At 35.7% G+C, this 27,936-nt stretch overlaps 1 protein-coding gene across 1 annotated transcript; it reads left to right on the top strand.

The window, feature by feature from the left end:
- The first annotated feature begins 805 nt into the window (after positions 1-805).
- Positions 806-15,881, top strand: XKR3 (XK related 3). The gene is given in 3 exon segments (XM_066250625.1): positions 806-1,158; positions 10,132-10,380; positions 15,188-15,881. Coding segments are annotated over 3 exon segments (1,296 nt in total).
- The last annotated feature ends 12,055 nt before the right edge of the window (positions 15,882-27,936 follow it).

Raw genomic sequence — 27,936 nt, 5'->3', positions numbered from 1 at the left:
ATCCATTTTTAAATTTTACATCCCTTTAGTATTCCATTGTGTAAATGTATCACAGCATTTTTATCTACTTATCTTTTAATGGACATTTGGGTTACTTCCTAATGTTGGCTACATTGAATTATGCTGCAGGTAAACCTAGGGAGCACATATTTTATAAAATAGTGTTTTAGATATTTTAGTATAGATTCCCAAATTAAATCACAAGGTCACAAAGCATTTTCATTTTTAATTTTAGAAAAACGGCCATACTGTTTTCTATAGTAACAACATCAATCCAGATCTCAACAAGCTGTGCACAAGAATTCCCTTCTCTCCACATTCTCATTGACACTCATTTGTTTATTTATTTATTTATTAACTGGCATAACTTTAATTGACAAAATTATACAGGACTCAAGTATACAACTCAACAAATCATCAAATCATCGGCACGCTGCCTTGTGCATTCACTACTACTATGTATATATGTGTGTGTGTATATATATATTTTTTTCTGGCCAATCTCTTTTCCTTTTTAAATCCAACTTCTAAGAACCCTCTGATATGATGACTGACAGTCTACTTTTTGTACTTAGGCTTCTGATACTATCTTGCCTACTTTGACTTTTAAATTGTTCTAAAATAACAATTGCTTATAAAAAGAATTTCTACAGAACACAGTCAATTAAATACTGTATTTTAATATCCCCTAAACCAGAGGTAGAATTTTATTATACTTACTGGTCTATATTTACCTGGATAGCATTTCTGTGAATATTCAATTGTATAATGGAATAATAACCTTTGCTGTATTCCTTTAGGGAAAATGGTTTTGATTACTGAAACTTCAAAATTGAAGACAGTGTTTGGAGAGCTTGATGAAGAAAGCAGAGGTGAAACGCCATCTTTAAAAAAAGAAACAGTTGTTAACAAAATAAAATTTTCCTTTACCATTCTCTTTTCAACTATTCTCTACTGTGGTGAGGCTGCCTCTGCTTTGTATATGTTTGATATTTATCAAAAGAATAATGATATATTCTGGATGTCATTTACCATTGGCTTTATTATTGTGGGATCAGTTTTGGATCAAGTTACCCTTATGTTTTTCCACCAAGACTTACCTAGAAATGAGGCTGTTCTACTTTTGGGGCATTTTTTGTTATTAGGACCTATAGTGAGGTAAGTGCTATTAAATGTATTTTATTTATTCACTCTTTCATTAGCTACGAAACAAAATATAAACAAACATCAATTTTAAAACTATAATAGTTGATAGTTTTAAAAATACAAAGAGAAGCTGAAAATATTGCTTTTTAAAATATATATCATATACCAGTTTTGTTTTGTTTTTAATGAGAGGTGGGGAGGCAGAGAGACAAATGCTCAAATGTGCCCAGACCGGGGTCGTTCCAGCAAGCTCCCTGCGGGGTGATTCTCTGCCCATCTGCAGCGGTTGCACTGTTACTCAGCGACTGAGCTATCTTAGTACCCATGGTGAGGCCATGAAGCCATCCTCAGTGCATTGGTTCAACTTGCTTCAAGTGAGCCATGGGTGTGAGAGGGGAAAAGAGATCTAGAGAAAGAGAAGTGAGAGAGGGAGGGGTACAGAAGCAGATGTTTGCTTCCTCTGTGTGCCCCGATGAGGAATCAAACCCCAGAAATCTATGCACCTCTAAATACTCTCCCCCACGAACAACTTCAATTATAACATAAGCCTCAGTTTTATTTACCACCTATGTGTGAAATCATATAGTTCTTAGCTCTCTGTGATTTACTTATTTTGCAGTATATTGCTTTCAAGTTTCAACTATGTTGTTCTTAATGTCAATATGCCATTATTTTTTATGGATGAGTAGTATTCCAATGCGCATATATATATGCTATTAATGTATTTTATTTATTCACTGTTTCATATATATATATATATATATATATATATATATATATATATTACAACTTGCATATTTAATCTTCTATTGAGGGGCACTTTGGTTGTTTTCATGTCTGTCCACAGTGAATAATGCTGTGATGAACACAAAGATACACGTGTCTTTAAATACAGACATTTTCAAATTTGGATGGTAGATTCTTAGAAGAGGAGTTGCTGGGTCATATGGCAATTTTATTTTTAATTTTTAGAGAAAACACTACAGCGGTGAGGCAGGGACAGACTCCTCATTACACCCAGCAGGAATCCACCCAGCATGCCCCATAGGTGATGATTCCTTTCCCATCTGAGCATTGCTGTGTTGCTCAGCACCCAAGACCTTCTTAGCAGTTGAACCATGGGACCATCCTTGGAGCCAACATGCTCCAATTGAGACATGACTGCAGGAGCAGAAGAGAAAGAGAGAGAAAGGTAGAGAAAATGAGGAGAATGGAAAAGGGTACTTCTCCTGTATGCCCTGATCAGGACTTGAACCCAGGACATCCACATACCGGGCTGACATTCTACTACTGAGCCAGCCAGCCAGGATCCATACTTTCTTCAATAATGGTTGTACTAATTTGCATTTCCACCCTCTGTGAATTAGGTTTATCTTTTATCCACATCCTCTCCAACAGTTGTTATTATCTGTCTTGAAAATATCCAATCTAAGTGTGAAGTGGTGTTTTATTATAATTTTGATTTGCATTTCTCAAATAGCTAGTAAATATGAGCATCTTTTTACATACCCGTTGACCATTTTTTGTCCTCTTTGGAGAAGTATCTCTTCAAATTCCCTCCCCATTTTATAATTGGATGGTTTGCTTGATGTTGCTGAGCTTTGTGAGCTTTTCTTTATATACTTTGGAAATTAATTTCTTGTCAGAGCTGTTGTTTGCAAATATCTCCTATGTAGTTGGCTGCGTTATTTGTCTTGTGTCAGTTTCTTTAGCTGTGCAGAAGATATTTAGTTTAATATCACACCATTTATTTATTTTTGCCATTAGTTCCCTTGCCTCTAGGGTCAAAATCATAAATTGTTCTCTATAATCAAGGTCCATGAGTTTAGTTCCAATGTTTTCCTCTCTGTGATTTATTGTTTCAAGTCTTACCTTTAGGTCTTTGATCGATTTTAAATTAATTTTGCGTAGGGGGACTAACCTATATTTGAGTTTCATTCTTTACTATATAGCTTTCCAATTTTCCCAGTACAAATTGTTAAAGAGGCTTTCTTTTCTCCACTGGATGTTTTGGCTCCTTTGCCAAAAATGATTTGTCTATATACATATGTGGGTTTTTTTCTAAGCTCTCGAGTCTGTTTCTCCTTCACGACTATGCTATTTTTATTACTGTGGCTCTAAATATAATTTGAGGTCAGATAAAAAATATCTCTGGCTTCATTCTTTTTCCTCATGATTACTTTGGCTATACAGATATTTATGGATCCATATAAACCTGGTGAGTTTTTGTCAATTTCTTTAAAAATGACATTGGGATTTAAAGGTCATTGCATTACATTTATATACTGCTTTGAGTAATATGTCCATTTTTACTGTGTTGATTCTTTTAATCCATGAACATGTAATATATTTTTATTTCATTGTGTCTGAATCATTCATTGTCTTTTAATAATGTTCTGTAGTTTTCAATATATAGGACTTTCCATTCTTTGTTAAGTTTACTCCTAGGTAAGTTTTTCAAATGTATAAGCAATACCTTTCTTTGACTTTGTTTTCTGAAAGTTCACCATTAACATATAAAAGAGCAATAGAATTTTGTGTAAGGATTTCTATTTTGTTAATATGTTGTGGAGGTTTATTGTTTCTATTTTTGTTTTGGTGGAGTTTTGGGGGTTTTCTATATAAAGATACTGTCTTTAGCAATAAATGATAGTTTTACTTATTATTTTCTGATATAGATGTTTTTTATATATTTTTCTGGCCTGATGGCCGAGACTAAACTTTTCAAAACAATGTTGAATAAGAGTGGAGAAGGCAGTCTTGTCTTTTTCTTTTTCTTTTAGAGGAAAAGACCTAATTTGTTCACCACTTAATATATTAGGTGATGGCTAGTCATCTATGGTCTTTATCATTTTGTGGTGCTTTTCTTCCATTCTGATTTTGTTGAGTATTTTTATCACAAAGGGATGCTTTACTTTATCAAATGCCTTTTCTGCATCTATTGATAAGATTATATGATTTTTTCTTTGTTTTGTTGACATGGTATATTACATTGATAGATTTACATATGTTGACTTATCCTTGTGCCCCTGGCACAAATCCTACTAGATCATATTGTGTTATTTTTTAACGTGTTGTTTTATTTGATTTGCTAGTTTTTGTTTAGGATTTTTGCATCTGTATTTATTAAAGATATTGGTCTATAGTTTTCTCTTTCCACATTGTCCTTGTCAGGTTTAGGTATGATGGTTATGTTAGCCTTATAAAATTAGTAAAAAGTATTAGCTCTTCTTTGATTCTTTGGAAGAGTTTAAAAAGTTAAAAATAAGTTTTTTAATATTATGTAGAATTCATTAGTAAAGCTATCTGGTCCTGAACTTTTAACTTTGGTGAGGTTTTTGTAGTTCTTTCTACTTCCTCCTTGCTTATAGCTCAATGTATGTTTTCCACTTGTTTGTGAATCAGTCTAGATAGATTGTATAGTTCTAAGAATATATTTATTTCCTCCAGGCTCTTTAATGTGGTGGCATATCACCTTTTATAGATAGTATTCTAATATAATTCTTTGCATAACTATGATGTCCATGGTATTGTCTCCTCTAACATTTTCAATGTTTTTATGAGTTCTTTTTCTTCGTTTATTGAGTGGTTTGTCAATTTTATTGATCCTTTATATAGTTATGTTAATTATATTGCTATATTAAGTTTTTTGATGCGTTTTTCTTTTTCATTTTATTTCTGCTCTCACTTTTACTATTTTCTTTCTTGTGAGTTTTGATTGCCTTTGTTCTTTTTTTTCTAGTTTTTAAAGTTGTAATGTTAGTTGTCTCTTCTGTTGTTTCTTGAGATAAGCCTGTAATGACATAAACTTTTCTCTTACGACTGCTTCCTCTGTGCCTAGAAATTATGATATATTGTGTTGTCCTTTTCTTTTGTTTGTATATATGTTTTGATCCCACTTTTATTTCTTTTTAGACCTCATCATTTTTTGAAGTATATTCTTTAATTTCTACTATTTTATAGGTTTCTTTACTTATTTTTACAGCTAAGTTCTAATTTCAAAACCTTGTGATTAATATTCCTGAATTTGTTCATGTTAATTTTATGGTCTAACATATAGCCTATCTTTGAGAATGTTTTATGCACACTAAAGAAGAATGTATAAATTGATGGGGTTTTTTTGTTTTTGTTTTTTTGTATTTTTCTGAAGCTGGAAACGGGTAGAGACAGTCAGACAGACTCCCGCATGCGCCTGACCGGGATCCACCCGGCACGCCCACCAGGGGCGACGCTCTGCCCACCAGGGGGCGATGCTCTGCCCCTCCGGGGTGTCGCTCTGCCGCAACCAGAGCCACTTTAGCGCCTGGGGCAGAGGCCAAGGAGCCATTCCCAGCGCTTGGGCCATCCTTGCTCCAAAGGAGCCTTGGCTGCGGGAGGGGAAGAGAGAGATAGAGAGGAAGGAGGGGGGGTGGAGAAGCAAATGGGCGCCTCTCCTATGTGCCCTGGCCGGGAATCGAACCCGGGTCCCCCGCACGCCAGGGCTAAATTGATGTTTTGAGATAAAATATTTTATAAATGTCTATTATGTCCATTTGGTCCAGAATATCATTTTAGGCCAATATTTCTTCACTGATATCCTTTTTAGATGTTCTATCTAAAGCAGACTTGTTGTGTTGAAATCTCCTAGTATAATTGTATTTGTCTGCTTGTATTTTTGTATTGGTTAGTAAATGTCATATATCTAGGTGCTCCCTGATTCTGTGCTTATATATATATTAAGAACTGTTATGTCTTCCTGATATATCAATAATTTCTCCTTTATAATTATGCAATCTCCAATTTTTGGTTCTAGTTACCTTTGTGTTCTTGAAGTCAGCATGGTCAGATATAAATATCTCTACACCTACTTTTCTTTGAATATTATTTGTTTGAAGAATCATTCTTCAAACTTTCTCATTGAAACTACTTTGCCCTAGAACCTTAAATGTGCCTCTTGAAGGCAGCATATGTTTGTGTTTGGCATTTTTATTCAATCTGCTACTCATTGACTCTTTATTGGTGAGTTTAGTCCATTTACATTTAGAAATTATTGACACTGAAGTATTTACTATAGCTATTTTCTGTTTGTATTCTGGTAACTCTGTGTTTTGTTTTATTCTTTACTTTTTGGTTTCTGTATTTTGTTTTTGTTTGTTTTTTTTCATACTTTTTTAAATTTTTTTATTTTTATTTTTTACAGAGACAGAGTGAGAGTCAGAGGGATAGACAGGGACAGACAGACAGGAATGGAGACAGATGAGAAGCATCAATCATTAGTTTTTCGTTGTGCATTGTGACTTCTTAGTTGTTCATGGATTGCTTTCTCATATGTGCCTTGACCGTGGGCCTTCAGCAGACTGAGTAACCTCTTGCTGGAGCCAGTGACCCTGGGTTCAAGCTGGTGAGCTTTTTGCTCAAACCAGATGAGCCCTCGCTCAAGCTGGCAACCTCGGGGTCTCGAACCTGGGTCCTTCCACATCCCAGTCCAATGCTTTATCTACTGCACCACTGCCTGGTCAGGCACCATACATTTTTTAATTAAATTTTTATTTATTTGTTTCTAGAGAGATAGCAGAAAGGAGAGAGAAGGCAAAGGGGCATAAAGCATCAACTTGCATATGTACCTTGACAAAGGAAACCCAGGCTTTTTTTTTTTTTTTTTTTTTTTGGTATTTTACCAAAGTGAGAAGCAGGGAGGTCAGAGACAGCTTCCCACATGTGCCTGACTGGGATTCTCTAAAAAGCCCACTAGGGGGTGATGCTCTGCCCATCTGGGACATTGCTGCATTGCTATCGAATCCATTCTAGGTTCTGAGGCAGAGACCATGGAACCATCCTCTTTGTACAAGTCAACTTTGCCCCAATGGTGCCTTGGCTGTGGAAGGGGAAGAGAGAGATAGAGAGAAAGAAGAAGGAGAAAGGTGGAGAAGCAGATGGGCGCTTCTCCTGCGTACCCTGTCTAGGAATCAATCCTGGAATTTCCACATGCCAGGCTGACATTCTACCACTGAGACAACTGGCCAGGGACAAGCCTAGGTATTTGAACTGGTGCAACCTCACTGTTCCAGGTTGATTCTTTATTCACTGCACCACTACAAGTCAGGCAATTTTCCATTCTTATTGCCATCGTTTCTGCTTTTCTTAAGCTGTGTGTTTCATTAATGGCTTTATTTCAGTTAGTTAAGATTTTGTTAAAATAAAATATTCACAGGTAGAAGAGTTCTTTGTCTTACACATTCTTCTGAACCCTGTCCTCCTTTACAGATCTTTATTCTCTCTCTTTTATGTTATTTTTGTCACAAATTATCCTTATTTTTATTGTGACCTTATTGAAGTTTTTAATTAAAAATTTTATTTTTTCCTTTGTATCTGGTCAAATAACACCTTGTGTATTTCTCGAAGTGCATGTTTTCTGGTGATAAATTCCCTCAGTTTCTACAGGTATATAAAAGTTTTTATTTCCAAAAAAAAAAAAAAAGCCTGACCTGTGCTGATGCAGAGGATAGAGCGTCGACCTGGAACGCTGAGGTCGCCAGTTCAAAACCCTGGGCTTGCTTGGTCAAGGCACATATGGGAGTTGATGCTTTCTGCTCCCCCCTCCCCTTCTCTCTCTCTCTTCTCTCTCAAAATTAAATTAAAAAATTTAAAAAGTTTTTATTTCTTCTTTATATTTGTCAGCTAACATTAATGGATATAATATTCTTCACTGGTAATTCTTCTCTTTCAATACTTTGAAAGTTTGGGTTCATTCTCTACCGTTTTTTAAGTTTCAGCTGAAAATTCTGTTGATAACCAAATGGGCTTTCATTTATGTGTTCTGTTTTTCTTTTCCCTAGCTGCCTTGAGGGTTCTTTCTTCATTACTGATTTTTGACAATTTTATTATGATGTGCCTTGGAGTAGGTCTGTTTGGGTTGCAGTAACTCAGCTTTCTCCTTTCTTCTTGGTTCTGAGGCTCTTACCCTTTCCATAGGCTTGGGAAATTTTAATCAGTTATTTGTTTGAATAGGCTCTTCATTATCTTTTCCCTCTCTTTTTCTGCTCATATATTTATTATTCTTATATTGCTCTTTCTACAGCAGATAGACAATTCTTGTAGAGCTCTCTCAGTTTTTTCATTTATGAGTCTCTCTCCTCTTCTCTCTGTAGCATTTCTACTTGCCTCTTTGAAGTCATTACTTCTTTCCTCAATTGAGCTTGTTCTATTAGCTCAGTCTTTAATTCCTGTGTTGAGTACTTCATTTCTATTTGTGAAGTTTCAATGACTTTGGTGAGATATTTTATTGTTCATTAATTTGTTTTCTGAGCTTATTATGATGCCTAATGTTGCCTTCTCATAATTTATGAGGATTTTCAGAATTTTAATTTGAAATTTTCTATCATTTAACTCCAAAGTTTTTATTTGATCAAGTTTTGTTTTTGTTTCCAGGACTTTTTCTTTTCCTTTCTGCAGTAGATCTTGTCTTACATTGCCATGGCACTCAATTTCTTTCTTGGTGGCATTTGAGATTGCTATTTTTAAGAACTCTAACAAAAAACTACCTAATAATTAAAAGGAATATACAATAAAATATATAATCCTTAAAAAATTATGGCAAGTAAAGAAAAATACTGGAAAAATTATAGAAAGCAAAAAAATTATAAATAAAACACTGGAAAAGTATAAAAACTATAATAGTTTAAAAAAGAAAATTCAAAAATGAAAAAGAGGAAAATGTAGAAAAATGAAAGAAGAAAAAGGAAAAATATAAAAAATAAATTTCAGTTTTAATATTTTTCTTTAGTAAGTGTCACTTTTTTACAACTTTTAGGTCTGTGAATTTCTTGGGCTGTCTGCTCAGATGTTGCTGTCACAATGATGTAGTCTTGTTGGTGGGTAGAACATGTTGTGAGGGCTTTCTGGCATTAGCCTTCAGGCTTTAGTTTTACAGCTTCAACTCTCTGGCTGTATAGCTCTAAAAATGGTGACCTCAATCTTTCAGGTGCTCCTTTCTGCATCTCAGTAGACTAGGAGACTGGACGTGGAGCATCTCTGTTCTTTGGGGGAGAGAAAGACTTTGAAGAGTTAGCTGTGGGCTTTGTCTCTGCCACTCTGATTACCATGAGTTGATGGAGGTAGAATCTGGGAGGCTAAATAGTTGGAATTTATTTTTCTCTGTCTCTGCCATATGCGGGTTGCAGGCAGACTGTGGGAACACTGGCCATGGCCCCGTGCTTTGGCCTCTCTGGTTTATCTCCCCCTCTACCCATCTTTCCCACTGCTCCTCCCAGCAGACTGAGGCCCAGTTACTGCAAGTTTCCATCTCTGTACACCTCAGACAGAGTCCAGACAATCTGAGCTTCCCTTCTTCTTGTAGTTCACCAGAGAAAAAAAATAACTCACTCAGGTTTGCCTCTTCTTCTCTCCAAAGCTTACCACTAATGCTTTTATCTTTTAGATGCCTTTTCACCCTACCTCATTTTTATTATATTTGGTGCACGGAATTTTCAGGCACACATATGAACCTAGGGGGTATTTCTTTGCTGCATTATAGTTGTTAAATTTGTTAAAATTTCAAGGGAGAGATCAGGGATATCACTCATGCCACCATACTCTGACCTCATTTCTCCAGGAAAATTAATGTAACATGAATTATTTAAGAATATAAATGTATAGAAAATATTATAATATTATAGACCAAACTTAAAATAGTAGTTAGCTTTGAGAATACAGATTATCTTGTATGTTAACAAAGAAATGTGTAACTTATTATTAGAATTTTATAGATATGTATTTAAGTAATATATCTTAGGTTAACATTAGAGACACATAAAGACAATTAAAGTAAGTGGTAAAATAACCTAAATAAATGATTAATCTAGTATTTGTTAATTATAGTTAGTAACATAATTTTAAATTTTACATATTCATGTAATATGTAAAATTTCTGCACATCTATCATTTCACACGTTTCTGCACATCTATCATTAAGAAATATTTATATTGGGTGTTACTTTATTCTAACAGGTGTATCCAGATGATTATAAATTACTACAGAGTGCTGAAAATGCTTAAACAGGAAGAGAAAGAGACTCAAGTTGACATCAAACAAAAAAATATGATAGAAAGGGAGATTGTTTTTTCAACTCATGATACTTTTATGCAGTGCAAGGCTTTCAAGTGCATGGCAATCACTCAGGCCTTTCTTGGTTCTGTTCCACAACTGATGCTTCAGTTATATATCACTTTCATTATAAGAGAATGGCCTTTGGAGAGAGGAAAGTTTGTTGTTTTAAGCAGAAAAATTAGCCCTGGCTGGCAGGCTCCCCAGTGAAGCATTAACCCAGCATGTTGAAGTCTCAGGTTTGATCCTGGTCAGGACACACACAAGAAGTGGCCACCTACTTCTCCACCTCTACCCCTCATTTTCCTTCTGGCATCCATGGCTCAAATGGTTTGAGCAAAGTGGGACTGGGGCATTGAAGAGGGCTCCATGACTTCACCTCAGGCATTAAAATAGCTCAGTTGCCAAGCAATGAACTAGCGACCTCAGATGGGCAGAAGAACATCAACCGTAGATGGAGGTTGCCAGGTGGACTCTGGCTTTAGGATTCAGGGCAAAAATGGGAGTCTGCCTCCCTGCCTCCCACTTAAGTAAAAGAAATAAAGCTGAAAGTTCAAACTAAACAGACAATTAGGCCATGAAATTTTTTGAGACTAACTTGAGAAGTTTATTTCTAAAACGTGATTGTATGAAATTTCTGTAAAGTTGATCATCTGTAAATTTAAAAAGAAAATTATAAGGATGTATATGATCTAGAGAAAATAATATAAACACATATGGCATTGATTTATTTTGGTTGATATGTTAGCTATTATGTAGAGTAATATAATTTTTCTCTAAAATTTATGCTTTCTAAAAGTAACAATTCTAACAATGAGAATATTAAAATACAACAGTGTATTTATTTATAAAATTCTGTAAAAAATGATTTTTGTCTTGATTATTATTGCAATAATAAAGATTTATATAAGGATAAGATGAAATTCTCCTATACCAGTCGATTGACCTGTGTCAATTCTCTATTAACTTCACTGAACTTTAATTACGTAAGATTACATAAAATGCAGCACTGGGCAAACTGTGTTAAATGTACATTCTGTCTGTGCAGTCATTATTAAAAATTTTTTAATTTTAACTTTTTAAATTTAATTTATTAGGGTGAGATTTAATAATACTTTGTAGGTTTAAAGTGTACACTTTTGTGATGCATGATCTGTGTATCTTTGTTTGCTTACCACCTAAAGTAAAATTATCTTCTGTCATATATTTGACTCCCTTTACGGTTTACTACCTCAAAATCTCTTCTCTTTGGCAACCTTAATACTGTTCTTTGTGTCTATAAGTTGCCATTTCTTTTTCCTGTTTGTTCAGTTGTTTCTTCAATTTTTTTCTCCACATATGAGTAATATTATATATTTCTTGCTGTTTCCATCTGGCTTATTTTGCTTAGTATAATACCTTCAAGGTCCATCAAGAAAATAGAAACAAAACTTACTGCTCTTGGTCTTAGAAAAGGTATTATGAATTTGATTCAAAAGGCAAGGGAATTAAAGCAAAAATAAATGAATTGGACTTTATGCAAGAGATAAAAAACTGACAACAAAACCAAATAGTAACCAATATATTGGAAGAATATTTGCAAACCATAGATCCAACAAAGACAATATCCAAAAATATAGAAAGAACTAATACAGCTGAACACAAAACAAAGAACCCATTCTTTTTAAAAAGGCAAAAGATCTGAAGACACTTCTTCCAAGAAAAGTACAAATGACCTATGTTTATATGAAAACATGCTTCACTTTACTAGCTATTATAAAATGCAAATCAAACTACACTGCACTACAACTTTGTACCTGTTAAATAGTTAGAAAGTATTTTATATAAAATTAATAAGGCATATATGCTTTTAGGTATATTACTCTAATTACTTAGCTAGCTAGTTGAATAGAAGGTCTAGATAAAATGATTGTATATAAGTATACAGATTGATTAACTACACAAATAAAACAAAATGAAGACTTTTATTTAGAGTCTAAAAAGAAAATGCACAAAGAACATTTTAAAAGTGAATTAGAATTAGTAACTTTTTATTTTTTAATTGTCAGTTATTAATACAAACTTGAATAAAATGTAATTGGAAAAGAATAATTTATAGTACATTATTATAAAAGTGACATTTGACATTGTCAGGTGTCATATTTGTGAATATATAGAGAATATATTTATACAAATTATTAACTACTTAATTTTTAAAATAAGATCTGGACAGCAAAATATGAACAGTTTTGTAACAATTATAATGAGGAAAAACTTTACCTTTCATAGTTAAAGTCCATCTTTAGACTAAAAATTATTTCTCAGAGAAAACGGTGACATGAGGACATTAAAACTGGAATTAAACCAATTCTATTTTTATGTATTTTACATCTTCATTATGTATTCTAAAACAGTGGTCCCCAACCTTTTGTGGGTCACGGACTGGTTTAATGTCAGAAAATATTTTCACGGACTGGCCTTTAGGGTGGGATGGCTAACTGTATCACGTGACCGAGACAAGCATCAAGAGTGAATCTTAGAGGGATGTAACAGAGGGAATCTGGTCACTTTTTAAAAATAAAACATCGTTCAGACTTAAATATAAATAAAATGGAAATAACGTAAGTAATTTATTCTTTCTCTGCAGACCGGTACCAAATGGTCCACGGACCGGTACCGGTCCACGCCCGGGTGTTGGGGACCACTGTTCTAAAACATTATATTTTATTTTCAATGGCAAAAATCAATGATGGATAAATACCTAATACTATGCAACCACTACAAAGGGTGAGATAATTTTTTAGTTTATATGTTTAAATGGAATGACATATAATGATAGCTAGTGAGTAACTCTTTGAAAGAAAATAGAGTACATGTAAGTTAAATGTATTAGAATGAGTTCCTATTTGTGAACTTTTTTTTGCAGTTTGCCTTCTGATTATCTTTCATGTTATTCTTGAAAACTCCACCTCAAAGTTACACTAGCTTCATACTTTGTAAATAGCACAGTTGCACAAGCTGAATCTCTACACATTGCATCTGCATTCATGTACACATTCCTTTACCAGCTAAATAATATTGGGCTAAGTTCTTTTTTAATTTTTTTTCAATTATAGCTGGCATTCCATATTATATAAATTTCAGGTGTACAGCATAGTGGTTAGACATTTATGTAACTTACAAAGTAATCCCTCTGAGACATCAAATACCCAACTCAAATTATACATAGTTATTACAACATTATTGACTATAATTTTCTTGCTGTACATTACATCCCCATGACTATGATTATTTTGTGTTGCCATTGGTTCATAAAATTATATATATAGGTTTAAATTGTATAATTTTATGAAATTTATCTGTAATTTTCATCATGTACCTACCATCCAAAGTCAGTTATCCTTCCTATCATTCAATTTTTAAATTTTAGTTATTTTTATATTTTTATGCTAGTTTAGGCAGACACACAGAGATAGAAGCATTCATTTGTTGTTCCACTTTAGTTGTGCATTCATTGGTCACTTCCTTTATGTGCCCTGACCGGGATCAAAACTGCAACCATAGAGTGCACTGACTGGCCAAGATCACATTAAAATTTTCAACAGTTTATTTTCGACCAACCTTGTTTTATTTAAATAATGTTAGGATACTTACTATCTTTCAAGTTTCATGTCGAAAATTCTTCAAAGTATAAATGCAGTGTTATTCTATTTGCTAAGTAGTGTATAATTTGAATTTTAACTTCTTTTTTAATTCATATCAGTAATGTGTATTTGTATTTTCTGTTCTAATTAATTATGTTTTTAGGATGTTTTCAGAGAAACCTGTGTGAGTTACTATTTTATATATTGATATGACATGTATATATTTTTTACAAGTTTAATGTTACTTTCAACTGAATTTAGTATAAAATTATTTAAAGAAACTTCAATTTTTATATAATTATATTTATATCAGTATTAAAATTAATTATTTATGGAAAATTTTGTTTCTCATGGTATTTTTAATAAATGTATAGATCTAAATTTCCATATTATTGACTTCTCTAATATCTCTTATCTTTTAGTTAGCAAAACCTTTCAGCTTAACCTCTAGAAATTTTTTAAAACTTTTAACCTGATAACTGATTTTTTTCTTTCCTTCTAACACCTTGGTCTAAAGCACATACTACGTATTAGGCTTGTATTTTGAATCTTTCTTTTATACTAAGTCTTTTGTACTGAACAATCATGTTCTTGGTGAATCAGACAATGTGATTCCCATTTCTAAACCCTCCTAATAGCTTTTCACTTTGACTCAATTTGAACTGCCTTCTATCTCACACCTTATAGGATCAGGTGAAGTCTATCTCTCTAAGCAAATCTGGGTTAGTCGTGTGTGTTTATTATTTTACAAGGAGTGAATTTCATTAAAGTGAATATGTTTATTGTGTTTCTGATTATAGAAAAATACTAAGTATTTTTCCCATGCCTGACCAGTGGTAACACAAAGAATAGAAAGTAGACCCAGAATATTGAGATCACTCATTGGAAACCCTGAGGTTGCCATTTTGAGCATGGGCTCAGTTGGCTTGAGCATGGACATGCCAGAGTGAGTGAAGGGTTGCCAGCTTGAGCACGAGTTCACTGACACACTCTCAAGTTTGCTGCCTTAAGCCCAAAGTCATTGCCTTGAACAAGGGGTCACTGGCTCAGCTTGAATCCCTTGTTCAAGGCACATATGAAAAGCAATCATGAACAACTTAAGAAAAAGAACTATGAGTTAATGTTTCTTATCTTTTTCTTCCCTTTTTCTCTTTCTGTTCCTCTCAAATCAATCAATGAATGAATCAATATTTTTTTTACTTTTTAAAAAACTAAATATGTTTCCAACCTGTAAAAAAGTGGTAGAGAGCATTTTACCTTAAAACCACAAGTTTAAAATAGAATATTGTTATTATTGATTTAAATAATTCCTAACCTATTAATATTTATTTTTAATAGCATTGCTGATGATCTTTTCCATAATGTCAGTTACTTATGGAGTTATTCATTGCAATATGCTGGCCATCCAGATCAAGTGTGAAAATATCAACTTTAAACAACAGCCAGTAGAATTTATCTGCATTGTGATCTGGCATTGTTTGGAGATTACCTCACGAGTAGTGACTCTGGTACTTTTTATCACAGCTCTGAAACTGAAGAGCATACCCTTTTTATTAATCACATTTTCCATATCATTGTTGGCATCATGGCTGGAGTTTTGGACAAGTGGAGATCACCTTCCTAGCAACACTAAAAGAAAATTTGGTCCAGTGTGTACAGTACTGATGCTTATCATAATCACTATGCTGTATGCTGTAATCAACTTCTACTGCTGGTCAGCATTGAAACTGCAATTGTCAAATGAGGAATTACTTGATAAGAAGCAGAAGTGGGGTCATAGAATCCTACACTACAGCATTCGGTTATTAGAAAATGTGATCATGATCTTGATATTTAGATTTATTGGTGGGAAATCTTTATTGAATTGTTGTGACTCACTAATTGCCATGCAGCTCATCATAACTTACTTATTATCTATTGGTTTTATGTTTCTCTTCTATCAGTATTTGCACCGAGAGAGGTCAGTCAAAACATCATCAGAACATACAAAAAATCAGCCTGAACCAATGTGATCTCAACAAAAATTATAAAGAAAATTCAATTCAAATAATAAAAATAAGCAACTGAAAATTAACTATCATTTTTTTAGAAAGACCGGGTGTCTCTTTTATTTAATAAAAAGTTGGTTTTCATTAGAAAATAGATTTACACTTTAAAAATGCACAAACATACCAAAATTGATTATGTTAACATACACCAATTGCTAAGAAAACAAACTACATTTTCTTTTGTTTAAAGTATAAGACTGCAAGCAGTTGGTAATAAAATTGATTTTTCTTCTGTGTATCAACAATAGTTTGAACCATTACAACTGCTGTTTAGATTATAATTGCTTTGTTTTCCAGTTAGAAGTCAGGGGTGTAACTACAGCTTAATTCTTTTTTCTTTGTATATTCACTACTCAGGGTGTTTTCTGTTTTTATGTAAATCTGAGAATGTTTTTATCTATTCCTTTAAAAATATCATGAGGATATTAATAGAAATTTTATTAATTCTGAATATCTCTCTCTAAGTATTTTGGACATTTTTAACTGTGCTAATTTTTTCAGTTCATGAACCCATAACACATTACCATTTCATTCTGTCATTTTTCATCTCTTTTAATAATGCTTTGTAGTTTTCAGTGTATATGGCCTATACAAAATGTGTTAAGTTCATCCCAGTGTAATTTATCTTTGCTGTTGCAAAAAAATGTTTTTATAATTACTTTTTCTAAAAATCTTTATCCATGTGCAGAAATGCAATGAATTTTTTAATAGATTTTGTATTTTGCAATGTTACAGTCTTTGTATATGGTGTCTAATAAATTTTGGTGAAGGATTTTCTGTATAAAAATCATATCATCTGCAAAGAGTGATACTTTCTCTACTCCATTTCCAGTTTGAAAGCCTCTTATTTCTTTCTATTGCTTGATTGCTTAAGCTAGGTCATCCAGCACTGTTGGAGAGGGGTGAAATTGGACATCCTTTTCTTGTTCCTTATGTGAAGAAAATGCTTCTATACTTATGTTTGAGGTTCTTATTGGTTGAGGATTTGTCATATATTGCCTTTATTAAGTTTAACTTCTTTCCTTTACAGTGATTTATTAAATGATGTAATTAAAAATAGATGTGTTTTATAAAATTTTCTGCATAAGTTGATAATATGTTTTTATTTTTCAGCTTATATATTTTTATTCAGAAAATTAAGCTTAACAGGGTAACATTGATCAATAAGTGCCCATGGTTTCAGGTAAACATTTCAATAGCAGTTGAACTCTTAATTAGGTTGTATACTGTATACCCTTCACACAAAATCAAATCATTTTTTTTCACCTTACATTTATTCTTCTTTACATTCTTTACCCACTTTTTCCTCCACATTCCCATGTAGCCCTTGCCTGGTAAACATTTCAATTTTATCTACATCCATAAGTCTCAGTATTTTATCTCACCTATGTAAAAAAAAAAATCATACAGTTCTAAACCCTCTAAAAGTTACTAATTTCACTCAGTACAATGTTCTCAAGGTCCATCCATGTTGTTAAAAATGGCACAGTGTCATTTCTTGTGGCTGAGTAGTATTCCATTGTAAAGTTGTTCCACGTGTTCTTTATTTAATTTTCTGTCAAAAGGTACTTTGGCTGTTTTCATATCCTCGTCATAGGTGAAAAATGCTGCAATAAACAAAGGGCACATGTGTATTATGTACCAATGTTTTAAGTTTTGGGGGTTGATACCCAGTAGAGGGATTGCTGGGTTAGACAGTACTTCTTAATTTTTTGAGGAACCACCATACTTTCTTTCTTAATGGTTATCCAAATTTGCATTCCCACCAGTAGTGAATGAGGGTTTGGTTTCTTTTCCTCCACATTCTCTCCAATACCTGTTATTACCTGTCTTAATGATAATAGCCAATAAAATAGGTGTGAGGTGACACCTTGTTATAGATTTTATTTGCATTTCTCTAATAGATAGTGAAGATGAACATCTTTTTACATACCGATTGGCCATTTGTATTTCTTCTTGGGAGAAGTGTCTGTTCAGGTCCTCTTCCCATTTTTAACTGGATTGTTTGCATGTTTGTTGCTGAGCTTTGGGATCTCTTTCTATATTTTGAATATTAACCCCTTATAGGAGCTATTGCTTGCAAATATCATCTCTCATTTACTCGGCTACCTATTTGTCTCATTGTCATTTTCTTTGTGCTGTGCAGAAGCTTTTTAGTTTAATATAGTCCCATTTATTTATTTTTGCCTCTACTTTCCTTGCTTTTGAAGTCAAATTTATAAACCGTTTGCTATGGCCAGGTGCATCAGTGTAGTGCCTATGTTTTCTTCTATGTGATTGATTGTTTCAGCTCTTATGTTTAGGTTTTTTAATTCATTTTGATTGAATTTTTTTGCAGGGGGACAACTAGAATCAAATTCCATTCTTTTGCAAGTGGCTTTTGATTTTCCCAGCACCATAAATTGAGGAGGCTCTTTTCTCAGTGATGTGTTTTTGGCACTTTTGTCAAAGATGACTTATCCAAACATTGGAGGTTTTATTTCTGGGCTCTCAATTCTGTTCCATTGATCTGTCTCTTTTTCTGAAAATGCCTGGCTGTGTTGTTGTTGTTCTTTGTTTGTAGCTTGAGGGAAGAACTGGCAGAGACAGACTCCCTCATGTGCCCTGACTGGGACCCACCTGAAAAGTCCCCTATGGGGTGAAGTTCTGCTCATCTGGGGTGTTGCTCAATTGACCAGCAACCAAGCTATTCTTAGCACCTTAGGTGAAGGTCATATGAGGCATCCTCAGCACTTGGGGCCAACTTGTTCTAATTGAGGCATGGCTGAAGTAGGGGAAAGGAGGGAAAAATAGACTACACACACAGAGGGTGATACGAGAAGAGGAGGGTTGGTGTGTGCCCTTACCAGGAATCGTACCTGGGACATTCACACATCAGGCCATGCTCTACCGCTGAGCCAACTGGTCAGGAACACCATGCTGATTTGATTTGTGTGGGTTTTTAGTATAATTTGGAGTCAGGTAGTGTGGTTCCACTGGCTTTACTTTTTTTTTCCTCAGGATTAGTTTGACTATTTGAGGGGGGGGTTTGTTGTTTTGTTTTGGTTTTGTTTTTTTTTTTTTGTTGTTGTTTTGTTTTGTTTGTATTTTTCTGAAGCTGGAAATGGGGAGAGACAATCAGACAGACTCCTGCATGCACCCAACCGGGATCCACCAGGCACACCCACCAGGGGGCTATGCTCTGCGCCCCCCCCCCCTGCCCTGTGCGTCGCTCTGTTGCAACCAGAGCCACTCTAGCGCCTGGGGCAGAGGCCAAGGAGCCATCCCCAGCACCCGGGCCATCTTTGCTCCAATGGAGCCTCGCTGCCTGTGGGAGGGGAAGAGAGAGAAAGAGAGGAAGGAGAGGGGGGAGGGGTGGAGAAGCAGATGGGCACCTCTCCTGTGTGCCCTGGCCAGGAATCGAACCTGGGACTCGTGCACGTCAGGCCAACACTCTACCACTGAGCAAACTGGCCAGGGCTATTTGAGGTTTTTTATGATTCCATACAAACCTAAAAATATTTTGTTATATTTCTCTAAGAAATAACTTTGGGGTTTCGATAAAGATTTACTAAACTTCTATATTGCTTTGAGTAATGAGGCCAGTTTAACTATGTTGATTCTTTTAATTTATGAACATGAAATATTTTTCTGTTTCATTGTGTCTTGTTTAATTTCTTTCAATAATGTTTTGTAGTTTTCAGTATGGAGACCCTACACATTCTTTGTTAAGTTTATTCCTGGTATTTTTTGTTATTATAATTGTAAAAAATTGTTCTTTTTCAGTTTGTTTTCTGAAGCTTTATTGTTGATGCATTTTAAAAAGCAATAGACTTTTGTATATAGATTTTTTATTCTGTGACTTTACTGTATTGGTTTACTGTTTTAATAGTTTTGGGGATTTTCTATATACAGGATCATTTCATCTGCAAAATGTGATACTTTTTCTTCTCATTTTCTACTATGGATGTCTTTTATTTCTTTCTTCTGCTTTATTTCACTGACAAATTTACCAAAACTATGGTAAAGAAGAGTAAAGAGGGTGGGCAGCCTTGTCTTGTTTCTGATTTTAGAGGAAAAGTCTTCATTATACTTTTCTTTTTATTATGATATTACTTTTTTTAATAAATAAATTTTTATTTTAATGGGGTCACATCAATAAATCAGGATACAGATATTCAAAGAAAACATTTCCAGGTTACCTTGTCATTCAGTTCTGCTGCATACCCATCACCAAAAGAGAGATCGTCCTCCGTCACCCTGTATTCAGTTCTTTTGTACCCCTCCCCCTTCCCTTCCCCCTATCCCTCCTTCCCTCACCCCACCCCCATAACCACCACACTCCCGTTCGTGTCTCTTAGTCTCGCTTTTATGTCCCACCAATGTATGGAATCCTGCAGTTCTTGTTTTTTTCTGATTCGCTTATTTCACTCCACATAATGTTATCAAGATTCCACCATTCTGCTGTAAGTGATCTGATGTCATCATTTTTTCTAGCTGAATAGTATACCATGGTGTATATGTGCCCCATCTTCTTTATCCAGTCTTCTATTTTTTTTACAGTGATTAAAAGCCTTTAAGCAAACTCTTAGCCAATACAGCAAGAATCCATAAAAGAGTAGTGTCCTTAGCGTGTTCACCAAGGCCAAGTTGGCCCCATCACCATGCCAAATCCCTGAAAAATGCAACACAACCACAGTTCAGTCTGTTAGGAGCTGTCACAGAGAGCAGGAGTCCAGGAAAAGTCCACACAGGAAAAGTCCATATGGCACTGGAATTGTTGTCACCATTCTATACTTTGCAGCTCATGTCCAAGTCCCAATGACAGCTGCTTCTAGCTGGTAATGGTTCAGGTAGACTGGAAAAGCCATTTGCAGCATGCGTGGATATGGGGCTTCTGTTCTCCTCTGCCTGGAGAGTTGAGACCAGGTTGCTTTTCCCTGGAGCTCTGTGACTGTGGCATGGTAAAGAGAACCTTGGGATACACTAAGCTGGGTGGCGAAAGTAAATTCATAATACAAGTTGGCAAAAGGGGGAAGGAGAGCTCTACATTAGGAGTAGGTCCCAGCCTAAAATATGAGTGGGGAATAGAGGTAGGAAGGATAAAGGAAACACTATATATTAAGCAAAGCATCAGAAAATAGGACTATCAACACCCACAACAGAGATCTTTGAGGGAAGAATAAAAAACCTGACTATTCAGGCAAAACATAGTTAAGTTGCCCTTGTGCAAATGAGATCAGTTTACCTGCTTCTTGGAAGAAATACCCTCGGCTCATCCACAGTGTTGTAGATGGGGTCTACGGCCCTGAGCACCTTCAGCCTTCGGTGGCAAACCCCAGCATTCTGGGCAAGGTTAGGTCATAGGTGGCTAAAGTAGGGCTGGAAGAGACTGAACCCTCCCTTAGAGGAGCGAGGGGGAAGCCTACATTTCAGTGTCCCTGTTTCATCACAGCGGAGGCATGTAAGCCTAGCAGGTTTTAGCTCAATGACCTCCCTTTGCACTATTGAAGCAGGACCCAGATGGCATCCTATGAGACCCCTTTGGGGCATCAGGGCCTTTAAGGGTGTATCCTAAAAGCTGGTAGTTCCCCTGATCTCTATTGGGCTTTTTCTGCCTCTAGGTATCTTAAAAGCCATGCTCAGAAGATCTCGCTGAGGGGTTTGAGGGTCCCATTCACCTATATCAATCTTTTCCATATATCTGGAGCTATTTGGAAAAAGACAAAATAGTGTTATTAGCTGGATCTAATGAAGAAGGTAGTAGTTTGCAGGCGAAGAAGATTTGGTGTCTCCTGTTCATCAGCCTTCAAAAAAAATGTAATTTTTTTTTAAGTAAAAAGCATGATATGGTAGACCCGTCGGAGTCATTGACCTGGTGTGCAGGATTCCCGGGTTCGATTACTGGCCAGAGCACACAGGAGAAGCGCCCATCTACCTCTCCAACCCTCCCTCACCCCTCCCCTCCCTCCTCTCCATCTCTCCCTTCCCCTCCCGCAGCCAAGGCTCCACCGGTGCAAAGCCACCCCAGGCACTAAGAATGGCCCCATGGCCTCTGCCCCAGTCGCTAGAATGGCTCTGGTTGTAACAGAGCTACACCCCAGATGGGCATAGCATCCCCCCCCTGGTAGGCATGCCAGGTGGATTCTGGTCAGGCGCATGTGGAAGTCTGCCCGATTACCTCCCCATTTCCATCCTCAGAAAAATACAAAAAATAAATAAATAAATAAATAAATACAACGACAACAACAACAACAAAAAGAAAATAGAAAAAAAAGGAAGAAAAGAAAAAGGACATTGCCTTGTGTTAAATCTCCAGGGAGCATGGAGTGAGCTTGAGTATGTCCTATGAAACATGGAGCTCTATGTTGACATATAAGTCTTTGAAGAAGGAGGAACTGCTGAAATAGTTCATCAGCATTTGTCCCTAAGACAGCAGTCTTTATAGTGGAAACACCATAAGTAAATATTTGCTGTCTGTCTATAGATTAAAGGGGGAATATGGCAAATGCTGAAAAGCCATGCTCTTTGTGCACCTCCCCTTCCCAAACCCCATCCCTCTCCTCCCCCCCCATACCCTGAACACTGTTGTCCATGTCTCTGAGTCTCATATTTATGTCCCACCTATGTATGGAATCATATAGTTCTTAGTTTTTTCTGATTTACTTCTTTTGCTCAGTATAATGTTATCAAGGCCCATCCATGTTGTTGTAACAGATCCTATGTAATCACTTCTTATGGCTGAGTAGTATTCCATAGTATATATATATATACCAAAGCTTTTTAATCCACTCGTTCTCTGATGGACACTTGGGCTATTTCCAGATCTTTGCTATTGTGAACAATGCTGCCATAAACATGGGGGGCATTTCTTCTTTTCAAACAGTGCTATGGTGTTCTTGGGGTATATTCCTAACAGTGGTATAGCTGGGTCAAAAGGAAGTTTGATTTTTAATTTCTTGAGGAATCTCCATCATGTTTTCCACAGTGGCTACACCAGTCTGCATTTCCACAAGCAGTGGAGGAGGGTTCCCTTTTCTCCACATCCTCGCCAGCACTTATTCTTTGTTGTTTTATTGATGAGCGCCATTCTGACTGGTGTGAGGTGATATCTCATTGTGGTTTTAATTTGCATTTCTCTAATCATTAGTGATGTTGAACATTTTTTTATATGCCTATTGGCCATCTGTGTGTCCTCTTTGGAGATGTGTCTATTCATTTCTTTTGCCCATTTTTGGATTGGATTGTTTGTCTTCCTGGTATTAAGTTTTACAAGTTCTTTATAAATTTTGGTTACTAACCCCTTATCAGACGCAATGTCAAATATATTCTCCAGTGTGTAGTTTGTCTTTTTATTCTGTTCTTATTGTCTTTAGCTGTGCAGAAGCTTTTTAGTTTGATAAAGTCCCATTTGTTTATCCTGTCTTTTATTTCACTTGCCTGTGAAGACAAATCAGCAAATATATTGCTGCGAGCAATGTCAGAGAGTTTACTGCCTATGTTTTCTTCTAAGATGTTTATGATTTCACGGCTTACATTCAAGTCTTTTATCCATTTTGAGTTTATTTTTGTGAGTAGTGTAAGTTGGTAGTCTAGTTTCATTTTTTGCAGGTAGCTGTCCAATTTTTCCAACACCATTTGTTGAAGAGGCTGTCGTTACTCCATTGTATTTCCTTTCCTCCTTTTTCAAATATCAGTTGTCCATAAAGCTGTGGGTTTATTTCTGGGTTCTCTGTTCTGTTCCATTGATCTATGTGCCTGTTCTTATGCAAGTACCGTGCTGTTTTGAGTACAATGGCCTTATAATATAACTTGATATCTGGAAGTGTGATACCTCCCATTTTATTCTTCCTTTTCAAGATTGCTGAGGATATTTGTGTTCTCTTTTGGTTCCATATAAATTTTTGGAATATGTGTTCTAAATCTTTGAAGTAAGTCATCGGTATTTTAATCGGTATTGCATTGAATTTATAAATTGCTTTGGGTTATATAGACATTTTAATGATGTTTATTCATCCTAATCACGAGCACGGTATATGCCTCCACTTGTTCGTATCTTTCCTTATTTCTTTTATCAATGTTTTATAATTTTTAGAGTCCAAGTCTTTAATCTCCTTGGTTAGATTCATTCCTAGGTACTTTATTTTTTTTGTTGCAATGGTAAAGGGGATTGATTCCTTGATTTCTCTTTCTGACAGTTCATTATTAGTGTATAAAAATGCTTCTGATTTCTCACTATTGATTTTATATCCTGCCACCTTGCCGAATTCATTTATCAGGTCTAGTAGTTTTTTGACTGAGACTTTAGGGTTTTCTATATACAATATCATATCATCTGCAAATAATAATAGTTTACTTCTTCTTTTCCAATTCGGATGCCTTTTATTTCCTTTTCTTGTCTGATTGCTGTGGCTAGGACTTCCAGAACTATGTTGAATAAGAGTGGTGAAAGGGGGCACTTCTGCCTTGTTCCTGATCTTAAGGGGATTGCTTTTCATTTTTGCCCATTGAGTATGATGTTGGTTGTGGGTTTGTCATAGATGGCCTTTATCATGTTGAGGTATGTTCCCTGTATTCCCACTTTGCTGAGAGTTTTGATCATGAATGGGTGCTGGACTTTACCAAATGCTTTTTCTGCATCTATTGAAATTATCATGTGGTTTTTCTCCTTTCTTTTGTTTATGTGATGAATCACATTAATTGATTTGCGAATATTGTACCAGCCTTGCCTCCCCAGAATAAATCCCACTTGATCATAACGTATGATTTTTTCCATATATTGCTGGATCCGGTTTGCTAATATTTTGTTGAGAATTTTTGCATCTAATTTCATCAGGAATATTGGCCTATAATTTTCTTTTTTTGTGTTGTCTTTGCCTGGTTTTGGAATCAGAATTATGCTCTCCTCATAAAAGAAGTTTGGAAGGCTTCCTTCATCTTGAATTTTTTGAAAAAGCTTGAGAAGGATAGGAGTTAGTTCTTCTTTGAATATTTGGTAGAATTCACTTGTGAAGCCATCAGGCCCCGGACTTTTCTTTTTCGGGAGTTTTTTGATAGCTGTTTGAATCTCATTTGTTGTAATTTGTCTGTTTAGGTTTCCTGATTCTTCCAGATTAATTTTTGGAAAATTTTATGATTGAAGGAATTTGTCCATTTCATCTAGGTTGTCTAGTTTTTTGGCGTACAGTTCTTCATAGTATTTTCTTACAATAGTTTGTATTTCTGTGATGTCAGTTGTTATTTCTCCACTCTCGTTTCTACTTTTATTTATTTGAGTCCTCTCTTTTTGTCTTGGTGAGTCTCATTAAAGGTTCATTGATCTTGTTTACCTTTTCAAAGAACCAGCTCCTGGTTTCATTGATTCTCTGTATTGTTTCCTTAGCCTCTACGTAATTTATTTCTGCTCTCATCTCTATTATTTCCAACCTTCTACTACATTTGGGCTTTACTTGCTATTCTTATTCTAGTTCTTTTAGATGCAGGGTTAAGCTGTTTATTTGAGCTTTTTCTAGCTTCTTCAGGTATGCATGTAATGCTATAAACTTCCTTCTCAGGACTGTTTTTGCTGTGTCCCATAAATTTTGAGTTGATGTATGCTCATTATCGTTTGTTTCTAGGAATTTTTTAATTTCTTCTTTGATCTCAATTTTAACCCATTCATTATTTAATAATGTGCTATTTAGTTTCCAAGTGTTTGAATGTTTTTCAATTTTTTTATTGTGGTTGATTTCTAGTTTAATGCCATTGTGATCAGAGAAAGTGCTCGATATGATTTCAATCTTCTTAAATTTGTTGAGACCGATTTTGTGCCCTAAGATGTGGTCTATTCTAGAGAATGTACCATGAGCGCTTGAAAACAATGTATTTTCTGCTGTTTTAGGGTGAAAGGTTCTGAAGATATCTATTAAATCGAGTTGATCTAATACACCCTTTAAGTCTGCTGTTTCTTTGTTGATTTTCTTTCTAGAGGATCTATCTAATGATGTTAATGGGGTACTGAAATCCCCTACTATTATAGTATTGCTGTTGATCTCACCCTTTAAGTCCATCAAAGTCTGCTTTACATATTTAGGTGCTCCTCTATTAGGTACATAGATATTTATAATGGTTATATCTTTCTTTTGGATTGCTCCCTTTATCATTATGTAGTGACCTTCTTTATCTCTAACTACGGACTTTGTTTTAAAGACCATTTTGACTGATATAAGTATTGCTACTTCAGCTTTTTTTTCATTTCCATTTGCGTGAAATATTTTTTCCATCCTTTTATTTTCAGTGTGCATCTTTTGATTTAAAGTGTGTCTCTTGTAGACAGCATATGTATGGGTCCTGTTTTCTTATCCACGCAGCTACCCTATGTCTCTCGATCGGATCACTTAATCTATTAACATTTAAGGTTATTACTGATATGTAATTGTTTATTGCCATTCCTTTTCTTTGAAACTGTATTCCTCTTTTGCTGTATTCTTTTTTTCCTTTAATCTGTTTACAACAGGTCCCTTAGCATTTCTTGCAGCCTTGGTTTGGTTGCAGTGAATTCCTTGGGTTTTTTTTTTTTGTCTGTAAAGCTTTTTATTTCTCCTTCAATTTTAAATGATAGCCTTGCTGGGTAAAGTAGTCTTGGTTGTAGGTTCTTGTTCTGCATTACTTTGAATATTTCTTGCCATTGCCTTCTGGCCTGAAGAGTTTCTTTTGAGAAATCAGAAGTCAGAAGTCATCCTTATGGGGGCTCCTTTGTAGGTGATAATCTTTTTTTCTCTAGCAGCTTTTAACATTTTCTCTTTATCACTTAGTTTTGGTATTTTAACTATGATGTGTCTTGGTGTTGGTTTCTTAGGGTTTCTCCTTAATGGAGTTCTCTGTGCTTTCTGAACATATGTAATGTTTTCCTGCCTTAATTGGGGGAAGTTTTCCACTATAATATGTTTGAACAAAGCCTCTATCCCTTGTTCTTTCTTTTCTTCTTCAGGAACACCTATGATGCGGATGTTATTTCTCTTCACGTTGTCACAGAGCTCTCTTAGAGTTTCCTCAGACTTTTTGAGTCTCTTTTCTTTTTTCTGCTCTGCTTCCATGCCTTTATTTATTGTGTCCTCTAACTCACTGATTTGATTCCTGCTTCATCTATCCTGCTTTTAGTTCCTTCCATTGTATTCTTTATTTCAGATATCGTATTTGTCATTTCTGACTGATTCCTTTTTATTATTTTAATGTCCTTTTTTATATTTGTTATCTCCTTATTTAGGTTTTTGTAATGGCCATCTATGGTTGTTCTGATATCTTTGAGCATCCTAACAATTGTTATTTTAAACTGTGCATCTGGTAATTTGGTTGTATCTAATTCACTTTGGTCCTTTTCTGGGGATTTCTCTTGGTTTATTTGTGTTGTATTTCTTTGCCTCTGCATTTTATCTTCACAGGAGTGGCTGTGATCACGTGCTCGGGTGCATGAGCATTGGTGGCCTAGGCCTTTGCCCCACCCCCTGTGTGACGTTATGCTCAGTCCTGAGGGCCTTGGTGAATACCTTTGCTCAATTGCGGGTCTCCACCTGTTTCTGGGCTTTCGCCCTGCCCTTGCAGGAGGAGGAACGGCTGCTAGCCTTGGCTCTTCCACTGGGTAGGACTGCTTTCCCAAGCTCAGCTCAGTAGCAGGACTCCGCCTCTACTGAGCTTTTGGCTTGACCTCCGCAGAAGGAGCCAGCTACCAAGTCAGACCGGAAGCCCAGGTTACATGGTGGGGCAAGGCTGTGCTCCTCTGCCCTTGCTCAGGGGCTGGTCTCCACCCTTTATGGGGTTCCCACCCTTTTCCCCACAGGCTGGATTATAGGCTGCCTGTAGCTGAGCTTGACCACTTTTGCATGCCCCCTTCTCCCCAGATGGGCAATATTGAGCTCACACCTGAGCCCAGTGGTGGCCAGCCGGCTTCCGCCCCTGCCAGCAGAACCGCGCTTTTGTCTCCCATTGCCGCCCGCCCTCCGGCATGCCCTCAGCCATGTGGGTGGGGGCGTTGCAGCTCGGACCCTAAGACTCACTACTGTAAACCCAAAACCTCCCTCCT

This window comes from Saccopteryx bilineata, unplaced genomic scaffold (genome assembly GCF_036850765.1).
Source record: "Saccopteryx bilineata isolate mSacBil1 unplaced genomic scaffold, mSacBil1_pri_phased_curated manual_scaffold_16, whole genome shotgun sequence".
Taxonomy (NCBI): domain Eukaryota; kingdom Metazoa; phylum Chordata; class Mammalia; order Chiroptera; family Emballonuridae; genus Saccopteryx; species Saccopteryx bilineata.
Note: the sequence above shows the minus strand (reverse complement) of the source record. Positions and strands in the feature narration are given on the sequence as shown.